The sequence below is a fragment of the Bidens hawaiensis genome, unplaced genomic scaffold, assembly GCF_021521415.1.
Source record: "Bidens hawaiensis isolate Kalapana, Puna unplaced genomic scaffold, B.hawaiensis_p1.1 tig00031522_1, whole genome shotgun sequence".
In the NCBI taxonomy this organism is placed as follows: Eukaryota; Viridiplantae; Streptophyta; class Magnoliopsida; order Asterales; family Asteraceae; genus Bidens; species Bidens hawaiensis.
This window is the reverse complement of record NW_027495332.1, coordinates 53,025-73,045: the sequence shown is the minus strand read 5'-3', so window position 1 is coordinate 73,045 and position 20,021 is coordinate 53,025. Positions and strand designations below refer to the sequence as shown.

Here is a 20,021-nt window from a genome sequence, read left to right as displayed (position 1 = left end):
ATTTTTAGTTATTTATTTTTTTGTATTTCTTTTTAATTTTAATGCATTTTTATTTAATTATTTAAACAAATTGGTTTTTATTTGATTAGTGTAATTATAAAAAGAAAATCATAAAAAAAGATACTTTGAGCCAAGTTTGTAGCCCCTACACCGTTACACCCAAAAAACAAATTTACGCCCTTGCTGACTGGGCGCCACGTGTCGCAATTCACCCCGATTTGTAGCCCCTCCACTATGAATAGAGGAGTAATTATTAAGTGAATTAGTCCAATTAATTTGTCTAGTTGTCTTTTTTTGAAATTGCATCTCCACAATCACTCTATACCTTACACCAATAAAACAATAAAAAAGATTCAAAGTGATTACACTACACCAAAAAAAATACCCTAAAACATCCATGATATAAATTAAACAAATACATGAAAGGCAATGAGAAATTAATGCTAAATACATCATAGAATTTGCATAGTAAATACAACTAACACTAGCCCTATCAAAGTTTGAATAAACAAGTAGCGCTAGACCGATGTTGACCCATGTTGACTTTGGCTGCTCCACAGGGTCTCCCGTTCCCTTGTACATTGATTGGAGCATTGGCCGGCATCTTCGCCTTAAAAGAAAATTTATGAAGTTGACTGTTCTCGGTGTGAACTTGGTGGAACTCATTGGCAAAGTATTGTTAGGGCCAGGGGTGGTTCCAGCCCCCTCTGTTTTTTTTACGCAATAGTGTAAATATACCAGGTCTTTGGCCAAAAGTTTTATATGTAGTGCTATTCCAATTATGGGCAGAGCAAATATTGTTCCTAGTGAGACTACCTTGTGCTTTCATGAAACCTGAAGTTCCCAAAGCTTGAATTGATATCGTGAGCTACTGCAGAGGGAGTCCACTTTGAAGATCATAACCAGGATTGGTTGTCCTGCGTGACGTTATAATGCTGAGCTTGATAGATCATCGAGGTCATCCATTACTCATCGATTCCTTCCGATTTGTTGTGTCCTTCCCTCTCTTTGTTGTTAGCATCTTGCGTTGAGAAGGAAGAGAAACCTTGCAGTACTTACTCCGTCATTAGAGGTCAACCATATATAGGTTTAGGAAAAAAAAAATACAACACTTAAGGAAAGAAAACACCATCAATATTCAATAGTAAAAGTTGGATGAACCAGTTAAGTCCTTTGCCAAAACTGTAAGGCTACAACTATATCCGATTCCGATAATAATTATTTTCCCACTGCAGTACTCTTTTAGTAAATACTTATTTCAACAACATTTTATGAAGAAAAAACTCCAAAAGATTATTGAGCATCTTGTAGTCAACCTCATTTTATGTAATCGAATGTAAACTTATCCAACATTTGTCTTGAATATTACTAATAAGTTTATGGAAATTAAATAGCATAAATAGATATCAAAATATAAAAATAAGATGTTAGGTTCAAATATACAACAATACTAATACTAAATACTAAAAACAGAATAAAGGAATCGAATCTTATATAAAAAAATAAATCAAAGTTGAATAATAACAAAATTCATTATGAATAATGCTATTTTTTTAATTTATAATATTATAACGTAACATTATAAACATCCAAACAATTACAATTAGGTGGTAGACAAACGGACAAGTTGCGCAACAACCTCTTTTGGATAGCAAATCCAATCCCACTAAAATAAAAGTTTTGGTTCGTAGAGGCCGATAAATTACTATGCACGATCATTTAAACCCTGTTCAAAAAGTCAACGACCTCTAGAACTAAGAAACCAAATATCTCAAAGGCAAAAGGAATAAACACGTGTAAAAGGCAAAATGAATAATTAATAATAAAAAACAAAACTCAATAATTAAGTAAAAGATAAATAAGTAAGAAACTTGCTAACATGTCCATTGAAAGAAAAACTTTTCACTCAATGGCTGATTTTCAATCATTCTTCTCTCTATTCCTCATCTGCATCTCTAGCATCTTGATCTGGGTGTTATTTAAATCTGGTCATGTTAAACTTAAACATGATCATCTTCCACCAACTCCCTTTGCCCTCCCCATCATTGGACATCTTCACCTTCTTTCTCCAACCCCTCATCATGCTTTTCACAAGCTTTCTCTCAAATACGGACTGGTTTTTCGTGTCTTTATGGGCTCGGTACCTTGTGTTGTCGCGTGTTCACCTGAAACAGCGAGCCAGTTCATTAAAACCTACGAAAATTCGTATCTAGACCGACCGGATAACTCGGCCTTAGATTACCTTACTTATGGTTCAAAAGACTTTGCTTTTATTCCATATGGACCATATTGGAAGTTCATGAAGAAAATAGTCATGTCACAGCTTTTAAATGGAACCACACTCGATTTACTCCGCTTCGTTAGGCAAGACGAGATTAATCATTTTATGATGTCATTATCTCAATATGCTAAAGATGGAAAGCCAGTGGATGTTGGTGGGGAGCTTGTGAAGACGACTAACAATGTGATATCGAGAATGATCATGAACGAGCGATGTTCAGAGAACGATAGCGAGGCGAAGGACGTGAGGAAGCTGGTTGCTGAGATAAATGAGATGGCTGGTAAGTTTAATCTCTCGGACTACATATCGTTGTTTAAGAATCTAGACGTGCAGGGAATAAGGAAAAAGTTGAAAGATATTCGTGGAAGATATGATGAGTTGATAGAGAGAATCATTAAAGAACATGAAGATGCAAGAAAGGATGAGATGGGATCTCAAGGGAAAGACTTGCTCGGCATTTTATTCGATATTTCAGAAGATGAAAGCATAGAGATTAAGTTGACCAAAGAGAACATCAAGGCCCTTATCATGGTAACATTAAAACATGTTTATATTTATATACATACACACATATACTTTAGAGTTATTTATAGGCAGAATCCAGCATGACCTTACTTCTCTTAAGTTTGTATCTCCTTACCATGTGTTGTCCTAGGAGATTTTAATAACTATGTTATCTAATGTCCCAGACAATGAATCCATTACAGTTATCATCCTTTTAACTAATTACCAGTTTGTCACTGTTAAATGACAATGAGTAATTATCTTTTTACCAACTGTAAATCTTTTGCTCATACTGTTACCAGAGATTTTAACTATGTAACTTATGAGTTTTTCCAGTGTTTGCTAAGTCAGCCAACTTCAATAATACTAATTACTATATATTCCGAGATGATGAAAAACTAGCAAAAAACAAGTACAGCGTTGTAAATTGTCGTCGCAGCTGCATCACGCTAGATTTTCTACTAGTATAAATACACACATATAGATACGTAATAGTTGAATAAAGGCAGAACATAGTTTGTGACATAAATGATTATAACAAAATAAAACATTCATTTCTAAATTACATACACATGTGCATGTGTGCACGTACGCATTTCATTTATTTATAAATCTATCTAGATATGTACGAGTTATTGTAGGTTATATTGCTTATATATAAAATTAAATATTAAACATGTGAACAAATTAGTTTAATTGTTTTTTTTATGTACATAAAATACTAATTATGTTATGTGTAAGACTTAAAAGTTTAATATATATGATCCTTTGGTATTAAAAATAAGTCTTCATGTTGTTTTTGTTTTGTTTTTGTATGAGCAAGTGGTAAATTTTTTAATGTCTTTCAGAATATGTTCACGCCTGGAACAGACACTTCCGCACTTAACATAGAATGGGCTTTAGCGGAACTCATTAATCATCCAGACATAATGAAAAAGGCAACAGAAGAAATCGACAATAAAATCGGCAAAAACAGACTTTTAGAAGAATCAGACATACCTCACCTTCCTTACCTCCAATCAGTTGTTAAGGAAACGTTACGTCTTCATGCTGCTGCCCCATTAATTCCTAGAAAATCGACAAAAGACTGCGTCGTGGCAGGATACCATATCCCAGCAAAAACTAATATTTTTGTCAACATTTGGGCACTCGGTAGAGACCCAGACTATTGGGAAAACCCGCTTGAATTTCGACCCGAAAGATTCTTCCAAAACCAGTTGGATGTGAGAGGGCAACACTTTCACATGTTACCGTTTGGAACGGGGAGGAGGATGTGTCCTGGGACTTCACTAGCATTGTTGATGGTACAAACGACCCTTGGTGCCATGATTCAGTGCTTCGAGTGGAAGGCTGGGAAGGATGGGAATCTAACACGCGTTGATGTGGAAGAGGGAACCAGCCTCACACTTTCTAGAGCTAACCCGTTGGTTTGTGTTCCCGTGGCGAGATCAAATCTGATCTAGTGTTAAAAGTAACAAGTCATTCTTGTTCACAATAATTTCTTTGTTCCTCATTGAACTTTTACTACTACTTTTACATGATTATTTTGTAATGAATTGAAGTTATGTGTGTCTATTGGTGTTGATTGTTGTTCTTCATTATTTAAACCTATTTGACATGTGTTTCCACTTTCGTGTTGAGATATGTTTTTAATGCACTGTGGTTGTTTTTTTTATCTTTTAATTCTAAGTTTTTTGTTATTGTATCTATAAGGTAGTGTTTTTTTTTTCAATCGTAAACATGCATTTGAACGAATACATAGTTATATGGTGCATAGGGTCTGCTCGATTAGGGCACCCACGGTTTGGTCGGTTTGGTTTATGTTTCACTGTTTGAAAAACCTTGTTGTGACGTTTAAGAACCAAAACTAGGTAGGAACCGGCTCTGGGTATTATCAACAAAAGTCAAGAACCGGGCCAGGTAGGAACCGGTTCCGGGTATGGTCGAGTATTTGACTTGGTTCCCTGGGTTTTTATCGGGTTTCGGATAGGGTCGGGTCCAGGTTTTGACCATGTAGATGTGGAACTGGATCCGGCGAGGTCTGCGAGAAACATAAAAGTCGGTTTATAGTAGGGGGGGTCGGATACAACCGGGCTGGGTCTGAAACCGGTTTTCTCCCACCTTTGGGCCCAACAAAACAACCTGAAAGGCTGTTCGCGTGAGAACATTAGTACTCAATTTGGTGACGTTTACCAAATTGTATGAGCCGAGCCTCGAAATAGAACCCGAAGTAAGCTGTTAATATCGGTAGTGACAAGCGATATTAACCTTACAAGTTACAGCATAGGTAATATTATTACCGTAATAATACAAGTAATATAACCATATAATTTCAACATCCAAAATTTGGGCTTCTCAAATCCATAACCCACATCGTAGCAGAATAGAATTATGGTCAATGTGGGCTTGACTTGCAGCCCAAACATTCCAACCAGTCAAGGCTTTGATTCTTCAAAACTTGATGCTTCCAGATCTTCGCATCCCATAACACGTAAATCGGGCATGCACCGAGAGCCCAAAACATCAAATCCCGAGTGGTATTTAGCCAAAGTTGGTTAAAGCCAACATCTAAAATGTTTTAGTAGGGCCAAGTTAATGTTACCTCAGTAGCCAGTAGTATAACCTCATAACCTGTCCCAACCCATAATGATCCAAACCCGACCCGAATGAATTAAGACAGAAAAATAGTTACTGGTTACAAAAATACTAATCCCATCCGTTTTCGCAACCCCGAATCTCATGAAGTTTGGATCACACTCTAGAATCCTTTATCAACACAAGAAAGGGTAAAACTATTACATAAAGATAGAAACCTAATTAACAACTAACATAACAACACAGTAAATGTGTATCTATACATAACAGCATAATTAAAAAAAAATAACAGAGAAATCCATTTATCAAAAAAAAAAAAACAAGACTACAGTATTCAGAATAATTAATTAAATTTTGATATTTTACAAAGATTAAAATATGTTTTCTAGATTATTGCATTGCAACTTTTCGAATTTTATATTTCTTAATTATAGCAACTACTAGCCTTTTTATTTTGGAATGTATTGCAACCACCACCTAATCAATTGTCTTGATATTTTTAGGGGTTCATATGGGATAGTTTATTAGAAAGAAACAAAATCTCAATACTTTTATTAATAAATAAGCATGTAGTGATTACATCGAAACAGAAGTCAAACGGGCAACAAATTGCGCCTTTATCTTCTTTTGAATTGCAAAACTCAATATTTTATAAACTACATTCGCTTATCCTGGAGTCAGAACATTACTATGCATGACTCGTTGAACTCATCTAAGGAACGCAACAACTTCAGGCGCAAGGAAACCAAAAGTGTCAAAAGCAAAATGAATAACTACATGTTGGTTGTCAAGACACGCTTTCTCATGCTTAGTCACCTTGCCTGAAACAGTTACTAAAGCAGCTTGACCGAACATGAAACCACTACCCCTTAAGCTCACAGGAGGGGAAACCCTATTAAATCCACACACACACATGTTCTCCTCCTATCCATCCAAACACCAACATGTCAGCAGTCGAAGAGATGATCTTCCCTCCGACGGGACATTCAGGAAATTCATAGGTGCTTCTTTCTTAACACCAAAACTAGATTTAAAGGACAAAATTTGTAATTACGTCAATTCTAAAATGACTCATAAAATGTACAAAGTTATTATTCACGTAATTTCTGATCTAGAACACTTTCCGACTGACAACTCACATAACACTACATATATTTATTCTAATAGTTTATTTAAATTTAGGTGGTGCCGTGCCATAGTTTTAGGTTATTGCTAGTTTATACACTTTTTTTTAGTTTCATTTAAGAGTGCTCGCGCGATGCAGCGGGAAACTAGAAACACATATTTTAATAATCATGTAACAAATTTTTGGGTGTTTATTATATTGTTTGAAACTGTGAGACCGTTCACTAGTTTGGTTTCACAGTTGAAGCCAGAGCTGGCCGTATATATTGAAATGCTAATTATTTACTTATTTAGTATGAGATATAATATATATTAGACATAGTTAAAATATAGTTAACCAAAGTTTTATTTAATACGAGCAAACTCGTCTATTACAACTTTAATTTAACCAAATTTCCAGTATGGTTTTTTATAATCTTTATTCTTATTATGATTTCGCATTCTATTTATTCTAATAAGGTTGATTATTTATGTGACTAAAGTTATCTTTGTTCATAGTATTATTCTCTTAATAACATATTAGTTGATGTTTAGTTTGAAGTGAATGTATATGTAGATTAATAATTCTTATTTTAAATTTTAAACTCAAAATTTTTTATCAAAATATTCTTATTTTAAATTCTTAGTTTAAATTTTAAACTATATCGAAACCTAATCGTTGGTAATGGTTCGGTTTAGTTGGGTTTTAATTAGAAACAATTTAGTTTCGGTTTCGACGACAAAAAATCCGTGTAAAGTTGGCTCATGGTTTAATTTAAAGCCATCAAAAGCAAACCGCATACACTTTTGCATAACTTTTTTTACTTCGAAAACTTTAGCAATATGATACTCAAATTAAAGATAATAAAATGCTCGTTTTTATGATGTCATTTATTTTAAAAAATATTAACTTACGAAAAAGTTATGACCGTTTAAAAATTGTGAGGGTAGTTGGGTTAAAAGTGAAAATAAAATAATATATAAGTAAAAGACTAAGGATCAATGTTATAATTTTAGGGGATGAAACTTGTAATTATTTTAAAAAATACGTGAGATTTTAGGTTATAATGACATTTTTGCCCCTAGTTCATGTTGTACCTCATGCATTATATGTTGTAATTTACTTAAAAAGAGCGTCTTAATTTGCCTATGAATGGTATATTATACTCCCTCCGTCCCGATTTAAATGTCCTAATTTGACATTTTCGGTCTTTGTTGTTTAACTTTGACCGACAATATTTTTGTTTGTATTACATAATACTTGATGTAAAATATATGAATGGATTGGATTTTAAATGTATTTTACAATGATATAATTTTCATTAAGTATTATATGACACGAACAAAAATATTTACGATCAAAGTTGCAAAAGAAAGACTTGAAAAGTCAAACTTGAACATTTAAATTTGGACGGAGGGAGTATATAGTATAGATTACACAGTTGTTAATCATAGCTAAATAGCTTTTATCTTTATGATTAAACTTCAGAAAAAATAAATAAACATTTATTCAACCCAACCATTTATACAATTATTTGGTTTCTAATTGAGATACATTTTGGATAACAATGTTTATAACTATTATATCAAAGTATTTTTAGATAATTATATATGTCAAATACTTAACTTGTATTTATTTTGATGCTTACATCTAATGCTAACGCAAATTATATATTCTACTAAAAATATAACTAATAAAAACATAAAAATATTTAATTTAAGACAAACTATATATAAAGTATAAACATAAACTTTCGGTACAAGAGACGAAGTATTGAAGATCCTTTTACTGGTGTCCCATTCGACTATGGATAAACTTTATTATTCAAAAGTTGCTGGAAGAATTTCTAAATTCTAGCTTGTTTACATCACCGAATACTGTTTTGTAGGTCTTTATTAACATTTTATCTTTATTTGTGCTTTTCTTTACCCGATCCAAATTTTACGTCAACCCAAACTTTGTTCGCCCTATCAAAAATTTTTGTATCTATCTCTGCATTTATCAAAAGACTGTTTACATCGATACAAGATACAAAAGTCAAACAAACAAGTACAATAAGCTACGTCGCTAGTCTTTTTCAAATGAGAAAATCACATCTATTTCTTGTAGGGCTATGCGTAGTGCGGTTTTTGGCTAAAACTAAACCGAAAGCCAAAACTTCGGTTTTTGGAGTTTTTGAAACCGTTCGGTTTCGGTATTTTGGTTTCGGTTCGTTTTTGGTTTTTGCCATTTGAGTTTGAAAATTTTAAACCAAAAAAAAGTTGGCAAAAAATAACGAATTTATGAATAAATAATTTTGTTAATTGTAAAATAAAAGATTGTTATACATTTGATCAAAACTATTAGATTTACATATTTATTAAATTCTTATACATTATTTAATATAAAATATAAAAAAACAAAAAATTAGGAATTCGGTTCGGTTCGGTTTTTGCGGTTTTTCTAAATAAAAAACCAAAACCGAACCGTTAGTGCAGTTTTTACAAAAACATAAAACCAAACCATCGGTTTTTGTTTTGGTTCGGTTTTTCAGTTTGGAATTTTCATTTTTTTGGGTTTGAGTCGCTTTTTTCAGTTTTTTACACACCCCTCTAATTTCTTGTTCGGTTTAATAGTCCCGCTAGCACAGGTTTTAAAATCAAACACGTTTTTAATAAAAACTGAAATTACAAAGTCACGTCACGTATTCTAGAAGAATATTACCATTTACAGTCCTTCACAGTAACAATTAACAACAAAAAAAAAACGCACGTTACACCATAGTATTAAAATAATTTCTTATTTATAAATATTGATCAAACACGTTTTTAATAAAAACTGAAATTACAAAGTCACGTCACGTATTCTAGAAGAATATTAAAATAATTTCCATGCTAAAACAGTAGTCCTTCACAGTAACAATTAACAACAAAAAAAAACGCACGTTACACCAGAGTATTAAAATAATTTATTATTTATAAATATTGCATCTCCCAATCCTTCAATCCAAGTTGCACATCCTTCTAGTTAGTAGTCACCATGCCAACTAGTCTCTCCGACATCCGCCCAGACATCATGCAAACCCACATCTTACCTCGTCTAGACGCCAGGTCTCTTTCCACACTCTCCACCGTATCATCGAACCTTAACACCCTATGTTCCGACCATACTCTCTGGTCTCATATCTCCAAGTCCACTTGGCCCTCTATAACCCACCCTCTAGTCGATGACATCATCTCCACCTTCCCTCAAGCCCACAAATCTTTCTTCCAAGACTCCTTTCCTTCGTTAACCACCACCGTCAACCACCGTGGCTGCCATCACTCCAGGTATTATAATATTAATATAACTCATCCTTTACCATCACAACTCATATCAGCAGTTGATATACGATACCAAAACAATATTATATACTCTACAGTCCAATTCACTGACGTCACGAATTATTTTTTATCCTCTGAGTTATTAATAAACTTAAACGAATATGTGACTAGTAGTAGTAATAATAATAATAATAATAATAATAATAATAATAATAACGGATATATTGAGATGGAAGTGGACGAGTTTGCGGGTGTGGAAGAAGAAAAATTAGCTCATTTGAAAGATTCGGTGACGTTAAACTGGATTATTATCGACCCAACACTAAAACGAACTGGAAACCTATCCACTATCAAACCGGTTGCGGTAAAGAAGGACTGGACGAGTAACGAGACGCTAGTCCAATACGTCACCGTTTTGCCTGGATGTGGTCCAGATGAGATGGTGAAGTGTAGGATACAAGTGGTATTGGGTGTGGGTCATGGAATTGGGTTGAAGGTCAAAGAGGTGACGTTGAAGGTGTTGAATTTGGTCTCGTGTTGTTTGAAAGGTAGGGAGTTTTTGGTCATTTTGCGTAGGGCAATAATGGAGGAGAATAATATTGTGAGGAGAGTGGTGGTGGGGGAGAAAGAGAGGTGCCAAAGGCGGCTTGAGTTTAGGGATATTAAAAGACAAAGAAGGGAGTTGGTGAGAATGGCAGAAGATAAAAGGGAGAGTGATATTGTGAAGAATAATATTGGCATATTGGTGTCATTTTGTTTTTCTGTTTACTTTTTGAGTTTGATGTTACAATAAGTCAATATTGGTTGTATGTGGGAAGAGTACGTATATTCATTCAACATGGTCATATGAAGAATAAGTCATGATTGGTTGTATGTGGGAAGAGTACATGACTTGATCATATGAGGAGAGACTGTGATGTGATTAGGTTTGTTAATGTTAAAAATATAAGTTACCATTGTTCGGTTTTATAATTCATACTATGCTTGTTTCATTTTCGATCTCTCTCCCTATTGAATTTTTCCCGTTTGTTTTATGTTGTCTATATGAGTTTGTTTACACTCGATGATCAGGTTTCTTTGTTCTGTCTTGAACTTGCAAGTCTCTATTTGGGTTTCTCTATTCTAGAAAGAAGTTGTTGCCTTCTATTATCGGTATTCTTCTCTCTCGAAAGGAGCAATTGGGAACGTAATCTCTAACTTCGTTAATCATTATTGGCTTTGCATCATCGCTCCCTACAAATCGGTGGCTCCTCATCAAAGCTAAGAATAAACCACCCCCCGCCACACACACACAAAAAAAACATATTTTCAAAATGTAGTTTCCTAAGTTATAAATTAGGTCCCAAACCAATTGGTGTAGATTTTATGTATTTTTTTAAATTCAAATGGTTGTATTCATTTTTAGATTCAGACTACGTTATTGTTGCCCCAGAGGGATCAAACAATTGAATCAAACGAACTTATCAAACAAACGAACACGAGATATTGGGGTGACAACCCTCGACTCTTTTCATATAATCAAACGAACTTATTAAACGTACATGGAGATGAGACTCATTGACTCTTTCGTTTCTCTCTCTTAAATCTCTCTCATAAAACTAATAATCTAGACCCTATATATAGACTCACTAGACTTGCTATTCAAGACATACATTTCCTAAACCTATTAAAATTCAATTAATTAAAATAAATATAACATAATAAACCTTTTACTTTATTAATATTAAAGATTAATCCTTCAGTTATTGTCTGATTTTATTTAAGCATTTGATTTGTATGTTCTTTGATTTTGAATAAAACCGGTACCATAGTTTTGACAATTTATAAGGATGATCCAAACAAGTGGTAATGTGTTTGAGGTTTTGTTAATAAACTTAGAAGGATGATCCAAACAAGAAAGTTACTTAGAGCATCTCTAGCACTAGTTACTATAATTTTACTGCATTTGTTAGTCACTAGCATTAGTCATATACATTTAAGCATGATTATATGGAGATAGATCACAACGTAATGGGAATCTTTAGGAGAGTAGGAGCCTTAGAATGCATTAGAGTGTCTTTGGGCGGGCAATAGATCTTTGAGTACATCTAGGTAGTTTGTTGTCTCACACACGAAACAAGTTTGTTTATTGAAGTAGTGGACTCCAAGAAAGAATTTCCTTTTTTCATGCACTTCTTCGCTTCCCAAGTCACCAGTGACAACCGGCAAAAACTCAAGTCAATATTCGTACAACTCATTAATAAAAACAAATCATAACTATTTATCATAGGCATTTTTAACACGCATGCATGATCATTATTTATTTAGAGGTTATAAATTCCAAACATGTTCATTACGTACACTAGATGATTGTAGGAATTACCCGTCACACGTACAAATACCCTCACACACGAAAGTTGGTGATACTATATTTTGAGTACCAAAATGATAATGCTTATATATTATATAGTGTATATAAATAACGACTCTGTGTTGTGTTTGAAACTTAACAAAACACTAGAATTTGATGAACAAACTTGCGTAAGTGAGCATATTTAACGAGTAATTACAAGTGTAAACCTTAAGTTAATTATAATAGCCTTTTATATAAATCCACTACACTGGTTGGTGTAATAGAACACAACCCAAGACTTACCTTTATCATATCCTATCGTAACTATTAGAGTATAGAATTAATTAAACTAACTGATGTGCTAAAAGTAGTCAAATAAAAACACGCTAATCTAGACACTAAGTAATAAATTATAGACTCGTAAACTTAACTAAAATTACTAACCGGCAAGTGTACCGGTCGACTCTAGTACAGTTTAGTAAGTCCGGATATCGAACCCACAGACTCTTTAGATTACGTAAATTAACTAATTAGACTTTACTAACTGACGTGACTATTTATTTTATATATTAAGGGGGGTTTATTATAATACTATTAATTAAACTAATATTAAAATCTAATTAATAAAAAACAAGTAAAAACGAAAAGAATATTTGAATAAATGGTGATCCACTTATTTCTCATGCATGTCACTAGACTTATCCATAAGATTAGTTAGCCCATGTGTAAAATATACATCCCTATCACAAACTTGATCGTTATCATTTGACCTCGATATTTGTTTTTCAATTTTAAATTTCATTCCTTTTTGAACTTCCACCAAACTAGGAGATTTTATTAAATCACCATCTTTATCAAATATGGTAATGATTGGGTCAACATCTAATCCCATCTTTATTCCCGGCATAAAAGATAGGGTTACCATGGAAGCCACGGAACCCTCGATCACCATCGCAAGGCCAACAACTTCAACACTAGAGATCCTGGAAGGCAATTTATCACCATACTTCTCATTCAATTCCATCATTTTAGTTGACACACATGTAGAACTCCGCCAATACCCATCGAGTGTCATTTTCTTTGGGTCATCCAAGGAAAGGGTTGGACCACCTGTAGCCACCATATCACCACCCATAGCTACCGTATGTTCTTCCTCATCCCGGTAGATATCAAACACGGGTGGCGAATCATAACTAAAATCGCCATCGGAAGAATTCACAAATAAACACTCATCTTCATTAAAATCAATCCCATCTTTCGTCTTCCAACAAACGCTCGTGATCAGATTCATCTTCATAGATCGGTTCATAGAACCGGGGTGGGTGACGGCTGAACGGCTGCTGCTCTCCGTCGCCACCTTCGTCCCAGACGACGGTGCTCGACTCGGTTTCCGTCTTGCGCATCTCCCGTTGTAATTCGAGATCGCGGACTCGTTTTCGGAGTCGTTTGATCTCTTCAAGATCGCGGACTCGTTGTCGGAGTCGTTGGATCTCCATAAGATCCCGCGGGTCGGAACAGACTCCACCGCTGCCTCAGGCGACGACTCTGCGAGTAGGACATCGATCTTCTCCACGAGCACGTGAATAGAAAATACTTCAATCGTTGCCTCGGTCGGCGACTCTACGATAAAGCAAGTATTCAACACCACGTCGAGCCATTTGAGAACCAAAAGCTCTGATACCAACTGATGCGGTTTTGGAAGCAATCAATGGCTCGAGAGACTCATGATTAATCAAAGACGAATAAACGAACCAAAGGTTCCAAGAACAATGTTCTTTATAAATAAACTTAATCAAAAACTAATAAAACTAAACAATCATAACCCTATTTATACTAAAAGAAAAGGAGATAAACATGGAAACTAGATAAACATAAAATAATAAAAGATAATATAAATCAGATTTTAAATTACGAGATACTCCTGCATCACAATGACTTCTTACGATCGTGCATGCACTCTTGCAAACAGGTGAGAAATTATCTGTTTTATTCGTTGGTCATCTAAACCTAGGGGTTGGTTGTAACTTGTAAGTGTAACTTATTTTTTTTTTATTATATTTTTTATGTATTAAATCCCATTGTAAGTATAACTATGAGATCATGGCATATTTTTTATTTGGCATCTCATGCTACACAAGTATGCGATGTTGATGTTAAATGTTTATGTGATGTCTTGTACTCTTGTCTGCTGCACATGAAGTACACATTACTAAATGAACTGCAAATGGAGTTTCAATTGCTGTTAAACTTTGGCTATTTTCCAGTTCTTTAGAAGTATTGATCTAATACTTATAGGTTAAAAGGCCATTTTCTGTATTTGTTATATTGTATCATTAAAGTTAAAACACTATATCCTTCATCTTATTTTGAGTTATTGCAGTATTTTTCTATTATCTTATTTTTAACCATAAATATTATGAACTCTTCCACTTAATAGTTTTCTAGAGTTTCATTTTAGGCTGCTACAAAAAGGAAGATCTTTGATGAGTACTCGAAGATCTTGGTTGCTACTAATTTTTCTTTATTTTGTTGATATATATCCTCACCAATATAAGAAACACCGTGAACTTAATTTTGTTATGTTGGCATTTATGATTGAGCAGAAAGGATCGCTTTGATGATCCCACGACCGGGTAACCACTTTTCGATGATGCTCAGTCTCTGCACGATCCCACTTTTCGATGTTGCTCAGTCTCTACACGATAATGCTGACTTTTCAAATACTAGACCAAATGTAATCAACAGGCAGGGTGTTTGGTTGCTCATTTTGTTGATAAGGTAATTACGTATCTAGCCTATTTAATGGTTTTAATTACATGTTGTAATGTTGACTTTCTGTTATTGTTAGGTTGACCATGGTAGGGAGTTGGATTGTCATTTGACTTTCTTCGTCGAATGTTATGGAGCTTGCAGTGCATAAACTCATGAAGCTATCTAATGTTCCAGTTGATTCTGAGACCGAGAGTTATTTTTCAGATGATGAAAAGCTAGCACGCACATGTGTCATGGTGGCGGTTGATGGGAAGACCGATGATACTTTTGTAGTCACTGGCCCGGTCAAACCCGAGGTTGGCGACTTGATTTTTTTTATTTGTTTTGTTAATTTTGTTAATATTGAACACTATGACAAATTTTTAGTTTGATTTGTGGTTGTATCTATATTTGTATGATTTTGTAATTTTTGTGTGTGTGTATATATATATATATATATATATATATATATATAATGGTTTTAATAAACTTTGTTGCAAATAAATCGTCACTGCAATGTGACTAAGCAATAGGATGCAGATCAAGCCAACGGTCGCAAGATCAGCAAACGCAGCAGGGTGGTCGCAAGATTTGCGACGAAAGTTTTAGTCGCAAGATTAGCAACTGCAGCAGCGGTCGCAATATTTGCTACTGCAGCAGTGATCGCAAAGTTTGTAACGGCAGCGTCGGTCCCAAGGTTTGCGACGGCCGCCTTAGTCGCAAAGATACAAGCGGTCGCAAAGTCGTCGCAATAGAGCAACTGCGACCAGCGTTTTCCAACTGCAATTTCGGTTGTAAAATGGTCGCAACAGGGCAATTGCGACTGTTTAGCGACCGAAAATACAGTCGCAAATGCCTGTTTTTCTAGTAGTGATATTTTTAGGGAGAGCGAAAAACCGCTTTGGCATAGTTGTTAGATGCATGATATTTCTCAATTGTTTCTTTGCCTTCTTTTCTTTTGTATCAGTCTCAACTGCTGTCGGTTAGTAATCTAAATTTGAATTGGTGGATTGGATTATGAATAATCTTGTGAGTGTGATTATGAAGTTTTTCTTTTTTTGATTAAATGAAAGAATAATAGAGTGAATGAAATTACCAACATATTCTTCGCCTGAACTTAGTCTTGTCCAGAATATGTGAACTAAAAAAAAGCAAGAATGCATTTTTGTGCATTCGTATAGTAACCTTCATATTTGAAGTTAAAGGTAGGGGAGTCAATCTTTTAGCGTCATTTAAAATACTCAATTAGCATAAAAAAAAATAAAAAATACTCCTAGCTAGCTTGAGTTGAAGATAATAAAGAACTGAACTTTGGGTCGGAGTATTCATAAATTATAGAGAAAAAAGTCAAAAACTAATAGTCCATCATCCATTTGGTCAGGCTTTATGCTCATGTCATGAAATTAAAACATCTTCTATACTTAACAAAAACTAAGATACTCCGAAAGGTTAAATACTCATCTTCTCCGGCATTATATCAACCAAACGTGCGGACATAGAGCTTCAGTCTAATATACCAATCGTGTTGACGTAAGATGATTCAATGGCCGTTGATACCCCATGCATTAGTGTATTTCTAGGTGGTTTAGGAAAACCATTTGGGTTTCTAGCTAGGCAGTTGGGTTCAAATTTTTTTATTTTACTTGCATAAAAGCATCCTATGCGGGTGTCCTTTAAAAGTAGGTAACTCACAACTAAGGTGTGTAAGCTTTGAGGAGCAGTCTTAAACTCGCAACAGCGGACAACGAAGTTACACGCAATTTGACAATAGTCTGTTGGAACTTGGACGCAATTTCGGACTCCAAGTCACAAGTCGGTGAACTCGAGGGATTAATACTGACAAGTTGATCATAGTTGGTTATGTTTCCTAAATGTTTTATAATTAAAATAGGTAATGCATTATATCATATATATATATATATATTATAATTACACTAAAAATCACTGCATATATTTTTTATACCTTTTGTTATTATCTTTTTTTTTCATATCTACTCACAATCACTTTCAGAAAATGTTAAAAAAATATACGGTATGAATAATAAAACCCTAAATTTAACTTTCCCGTATAACTTTTTCTCTTTCCTCTACTCACAACCACTCATAACTATCCATATAATTTGCAAATCCCATCACATATATTTAGGGAACCGATTGAGAATGCGCTAACAAGTTAGTTTAGTCTATATAAACCAAGTTAAGGTTAGACATTATGTGACATGTAACCGAGTTAGGGTTCATCTAAAAACGTATGAGATGCAACCAAGTTAAGGTTTGATAGTTGTAATAAATTTTTTAAGTTTTATTTTCTGATTAATAATATAAACGAGAGTTAGTCGTTTAATTCATGTTTGATTATCGACTGGGACTTGAATTGGGATATGAGTTTGCGGGTTTGGGGATCGAAGAAAGATTACCATAACTTATAGAGTCGGTGGCATTAAACTGGATTATTATCGACCCGACCTTAAAACGAACAGGAAATCTATCCACCAAGAAACTGGTTACTGTAAACACGGACTGGACTAACAAGACCCTAGTCCAATGCCTCAATATTATAATTCATATGATGTTTGTGCTAATTATTTTTTATCTTTCTTCCTCCCACAATTTCAGCTTGTGTATATTAATGGGCGGGCTTTCAAGTCTCCACTTGGGCTTCCCTATTCCATAAAGACGTTGTCGCTTTTCATTGTCGTTGTATTTATCTTGATTCCAGAAAGAAGTCGTTATTGGCTCTGTATCATCACTCCATATTATTTGGTGCTCCTCCTGAAAACTAAGAATGTCAAAAAAAAAAAATCGTCTTCTCAGCTGTAGTTGTCTAAGTTTGCATTAGTTTTATATTCAAACCACACTACTGTCTGATCTTATTTAAACATTTGATTTGTATATACATGTTATTTGATTTTGAATAATACTCGTATCGCAATTCTGAGAGTCGATAAGAAGGATGATCCAAACAGATTATAATGTACTTGAGGTTTGTTAATAAGATGGATGATTCAAATATGGAAGTCACTTAGAGCTAGACATGTGCACCATGAACTTTAGCTGTACACTTATAGAAATGATGTAAAGAACGCAAGTGAAAATTGACATGTGATCAAGAATTTATATATTTTGTGGTATTCGGCATAGTTGTTTTGTAATATGATTATATATAGAGTAAAAGTACTCAACGGGCAATCTTAGTGGTAAAACAATATGTTAAGAAATATGTTTCTTATGTGGTTGTGAGTTTAAATCTTGCGACGAGCAGGTTTGACAATTTTCGAAGTTAACGAGAGTATATGCTCGCCGATAAAAATTAAAAACAAAGATAGAATAAAAAAATAATACTATTTCCTTGTTTTTCTCCAACTAATATAAAAATATTTAGTTTTAACATGAAAGTGAAAATATTGATACGTTAATTGTACTTAGCTTACACCATGAACTTTAACTGTACACTTATTGGACTAATGTAAATAATGCAAATGGAAATTGACATGTGATCAAAATTTTATATATCTCAGGGTATTCGACATAGTTGTTTTGTAATATGAGTATATACAGAGTAAAAGTAATCAACGAACAATCGTAGTGGTAAAACAATATGTTTCTTAAGTGGTTGTAAATTTAAATCTTGTGACGTGCAGGTTTGAGGATTTTCAGAGTAGAGTAGAGTAGAGAGTGTGTGCTTGCAGGAAAAAATATGTAGAATAAAAAAATAATACTATTTCCATTCTCAAACTGATATAGAAGTATTTATTTTTAACACAGAGATCGTAGAAATGTGAATTATATATATGCTTGCTTAGCATAAATAAACTAATTATAACAATTTGGAATTTAATATCTATAAAAATGTTTAGTTTTAACACGAGGTCGTAGTTATACATTATTCTATGTTTACCTAGTATAAAATTAATAACAATTTGTAATTTAATATCTATAAATCCTTAAATATATATTTAGATAATTGGCTATTGACGTTGTATGGCGGCCAAAAATAGTAATATTAGTCTATAACCATTTCAGATAAATGCTTGTTAATTTCTAAAGATAAGTTCGATCTTGTTACCATGGCAACCTCTATCACCGATATCCACCCAGACATAATTCAGACCACCATCTTACCACGACTAGACGGCCGATCTCTTTCGACAATCGCCACCGTATCATCCGATCTTAACACCCTATGTTCGGATAATAATCTCTGGTCTCATATTTGCATGTGCATGTGGCCTTCTATAACCCATCCAAATATTGATGCTCTTATATCCACCTTCCCTGGTGGTCATAATCTTTCTTCCAAGACTCATTTCCTTCGCTAATCACTGATCATAATATAAAGCAACTGGATTGTTCCTCATGTTATCTTGACAACTCACAACTCGTATCAGTTGTTGATATACGCTACCAAACCGATATTATCTACTCAGCGGTTCAATTCACCGACACCACAACTGACTTCTTGTGGTCCGAGTTTCTTATTAAGTTAACCGAAGCATTCTCTAGATCACTAATCGACATAAAAGTCAACGAAGCAACATTACACATCTGAAAGAGTCGATGACATTAAACTGGATCCTTATCGACCCGACACTTAAGCGAGCGGGTAACTTATCTACCATCAAACCTGTTAGTGTAAAGAGGGATTGGGTGAGTAACAAAATTATTGTCAAATACGTCACCGTTTTACCTGGATGTGAGCCAAAGGAGATGGTGCGGTGTCGGATACTTGTGGTTTTGGGTACGGGTCAGGAAGGTGAATTAGGGGAAGGTTTGCGGGTGAAGGAAGTGACGATGAAGGTATTGCCCGTAGATTCGTGTTGGTTAAGTGGTGGGGACTTTTTGGTAATTTCGCAAAGGGCGACTTTAGGGGTAAATAATGTAAGAAGGAAGGTGTTGGATGATAAGGAGATATGGGAAAGATGGTGTGAGTTTAAGGAAATGATAAGACAAAGAAGGGAGTTGGCGAGAAAGAAAGAAGAGAAAAGGAAAAACCATATAGTGATGGATTATATATGGGTGTTTATGTCATTATGTTTTTATATTTATCTTTTAAGTTAAGCATCATGTACGATAACACGCTTCTAGTAACTCTAGAGTGGACCGTGTAATTCGATATATAGTCTGATCTGGACCGTTCACTAGTGATTCAGT

At 34.2% G+C, this 20,021-nt stretch overlaps 3 protein-coding genes and 1 long non-coding RNA gene across 5 annotated transcripts; all 4 read left to right on the top strand.

Moving 5' to 3' along the window:
• Window positions 1-1,909: 1,909 nt before the first annotated feature.
• On the top strand, window positions 1,910-4,248 carry LOC143582294 (cytochrome P450 93A3-like). The gene is made up of 2 exons (XM_077064899.1): window positions 1,910-2,812; window positions 3,634-4,248. Exons 1-2 carry the CDS (start codon window positions 1,910-1,912, stop codon window positions 4,246-4,248), a joined length of 1,518 nt encoding a protein of 505 aa, XP_076921014.1.
• Window positions 4,249-10,016: 5,768 nt separating this feature from the next.
• LOC143582288 (putative F-box protein At2g36090) lies at window positions 10,017-10,580 on the top strand. The gene has a single exon (XM_077064896.1). It carries the CDS (start codon window positions 10,017-10,019, stop codon window positions 10,578-10,580), a length of 564 nt encoding a protein of 187 aa, XP_076921011.1.
• Window positions 10,581-14,047: 3,467 nt separating this feature from the next.
• LOC143582292 (uncharacterized) lies at window positions 14,048-15,278 on the top strand. Of its 2 annotated transcripts, XR_013143948.1 has the most exons (3): window positions 14,048-14,088; window positions 14,723-14,897; window positions 14,968-15,278. It is a non-coding gene; the product is annotated as an uncharacterized LOC143582292 (long non-coding RNA). The 2 variants fall into 2 exon arrangements; XR_013143947.1 differs by lacking the exon at window positions 14,048-14,088 and having other exon boundaries at window positions 14,122-14,897.
• Window positions 15,279-19,427: 4,149 nt separating this feature from the next.
• LOC143582287 (F-box protein At2g27310-like) lies at window positions 19,428-19,928 on the top strand. The gene has a single exon (XM_077064895.1). It carries the CDS (start codon window positions 19,428-19,430, stop codon window positions 19,926-19,928), a length of 501 nt encoding a protein of 166 aa, XP_076921010.1.
• Window positions 19,929-20,021: the final 93 nt, after the last annotated feature.

Bases quoted from the DNA above. Each gene is read 5' to 3' on its own strand.
- LOC143582294 (XM_077064899.1), top strand. From the start codon at position 1,910: ATGGCTGATTTTCAATCATTCTTCTCTCTATTCCTCATCTGCATCTCT. The intron at 2,813-3,633 runs GTAACATTAAAA...AATGTCTTTCAG, and splicing joins ACATCAAGGCCCTTATCATG to AATATGTTCACGCCTGGAAC.
- LOC143582288 (XM_077064896.1), top strand. From the start codon at position 10,017: ATGGAAGTGGACGAGTTTGCGGGTGTGGAAGAAGAAAAATTAGCTCAT.
- LOC143582287 (XM_077064895.1), top strand. From the start codon at position 19,428: ATGACATTAAACTGGATCCTTATCGACCCGACACTTAAGCGAGCGGGT.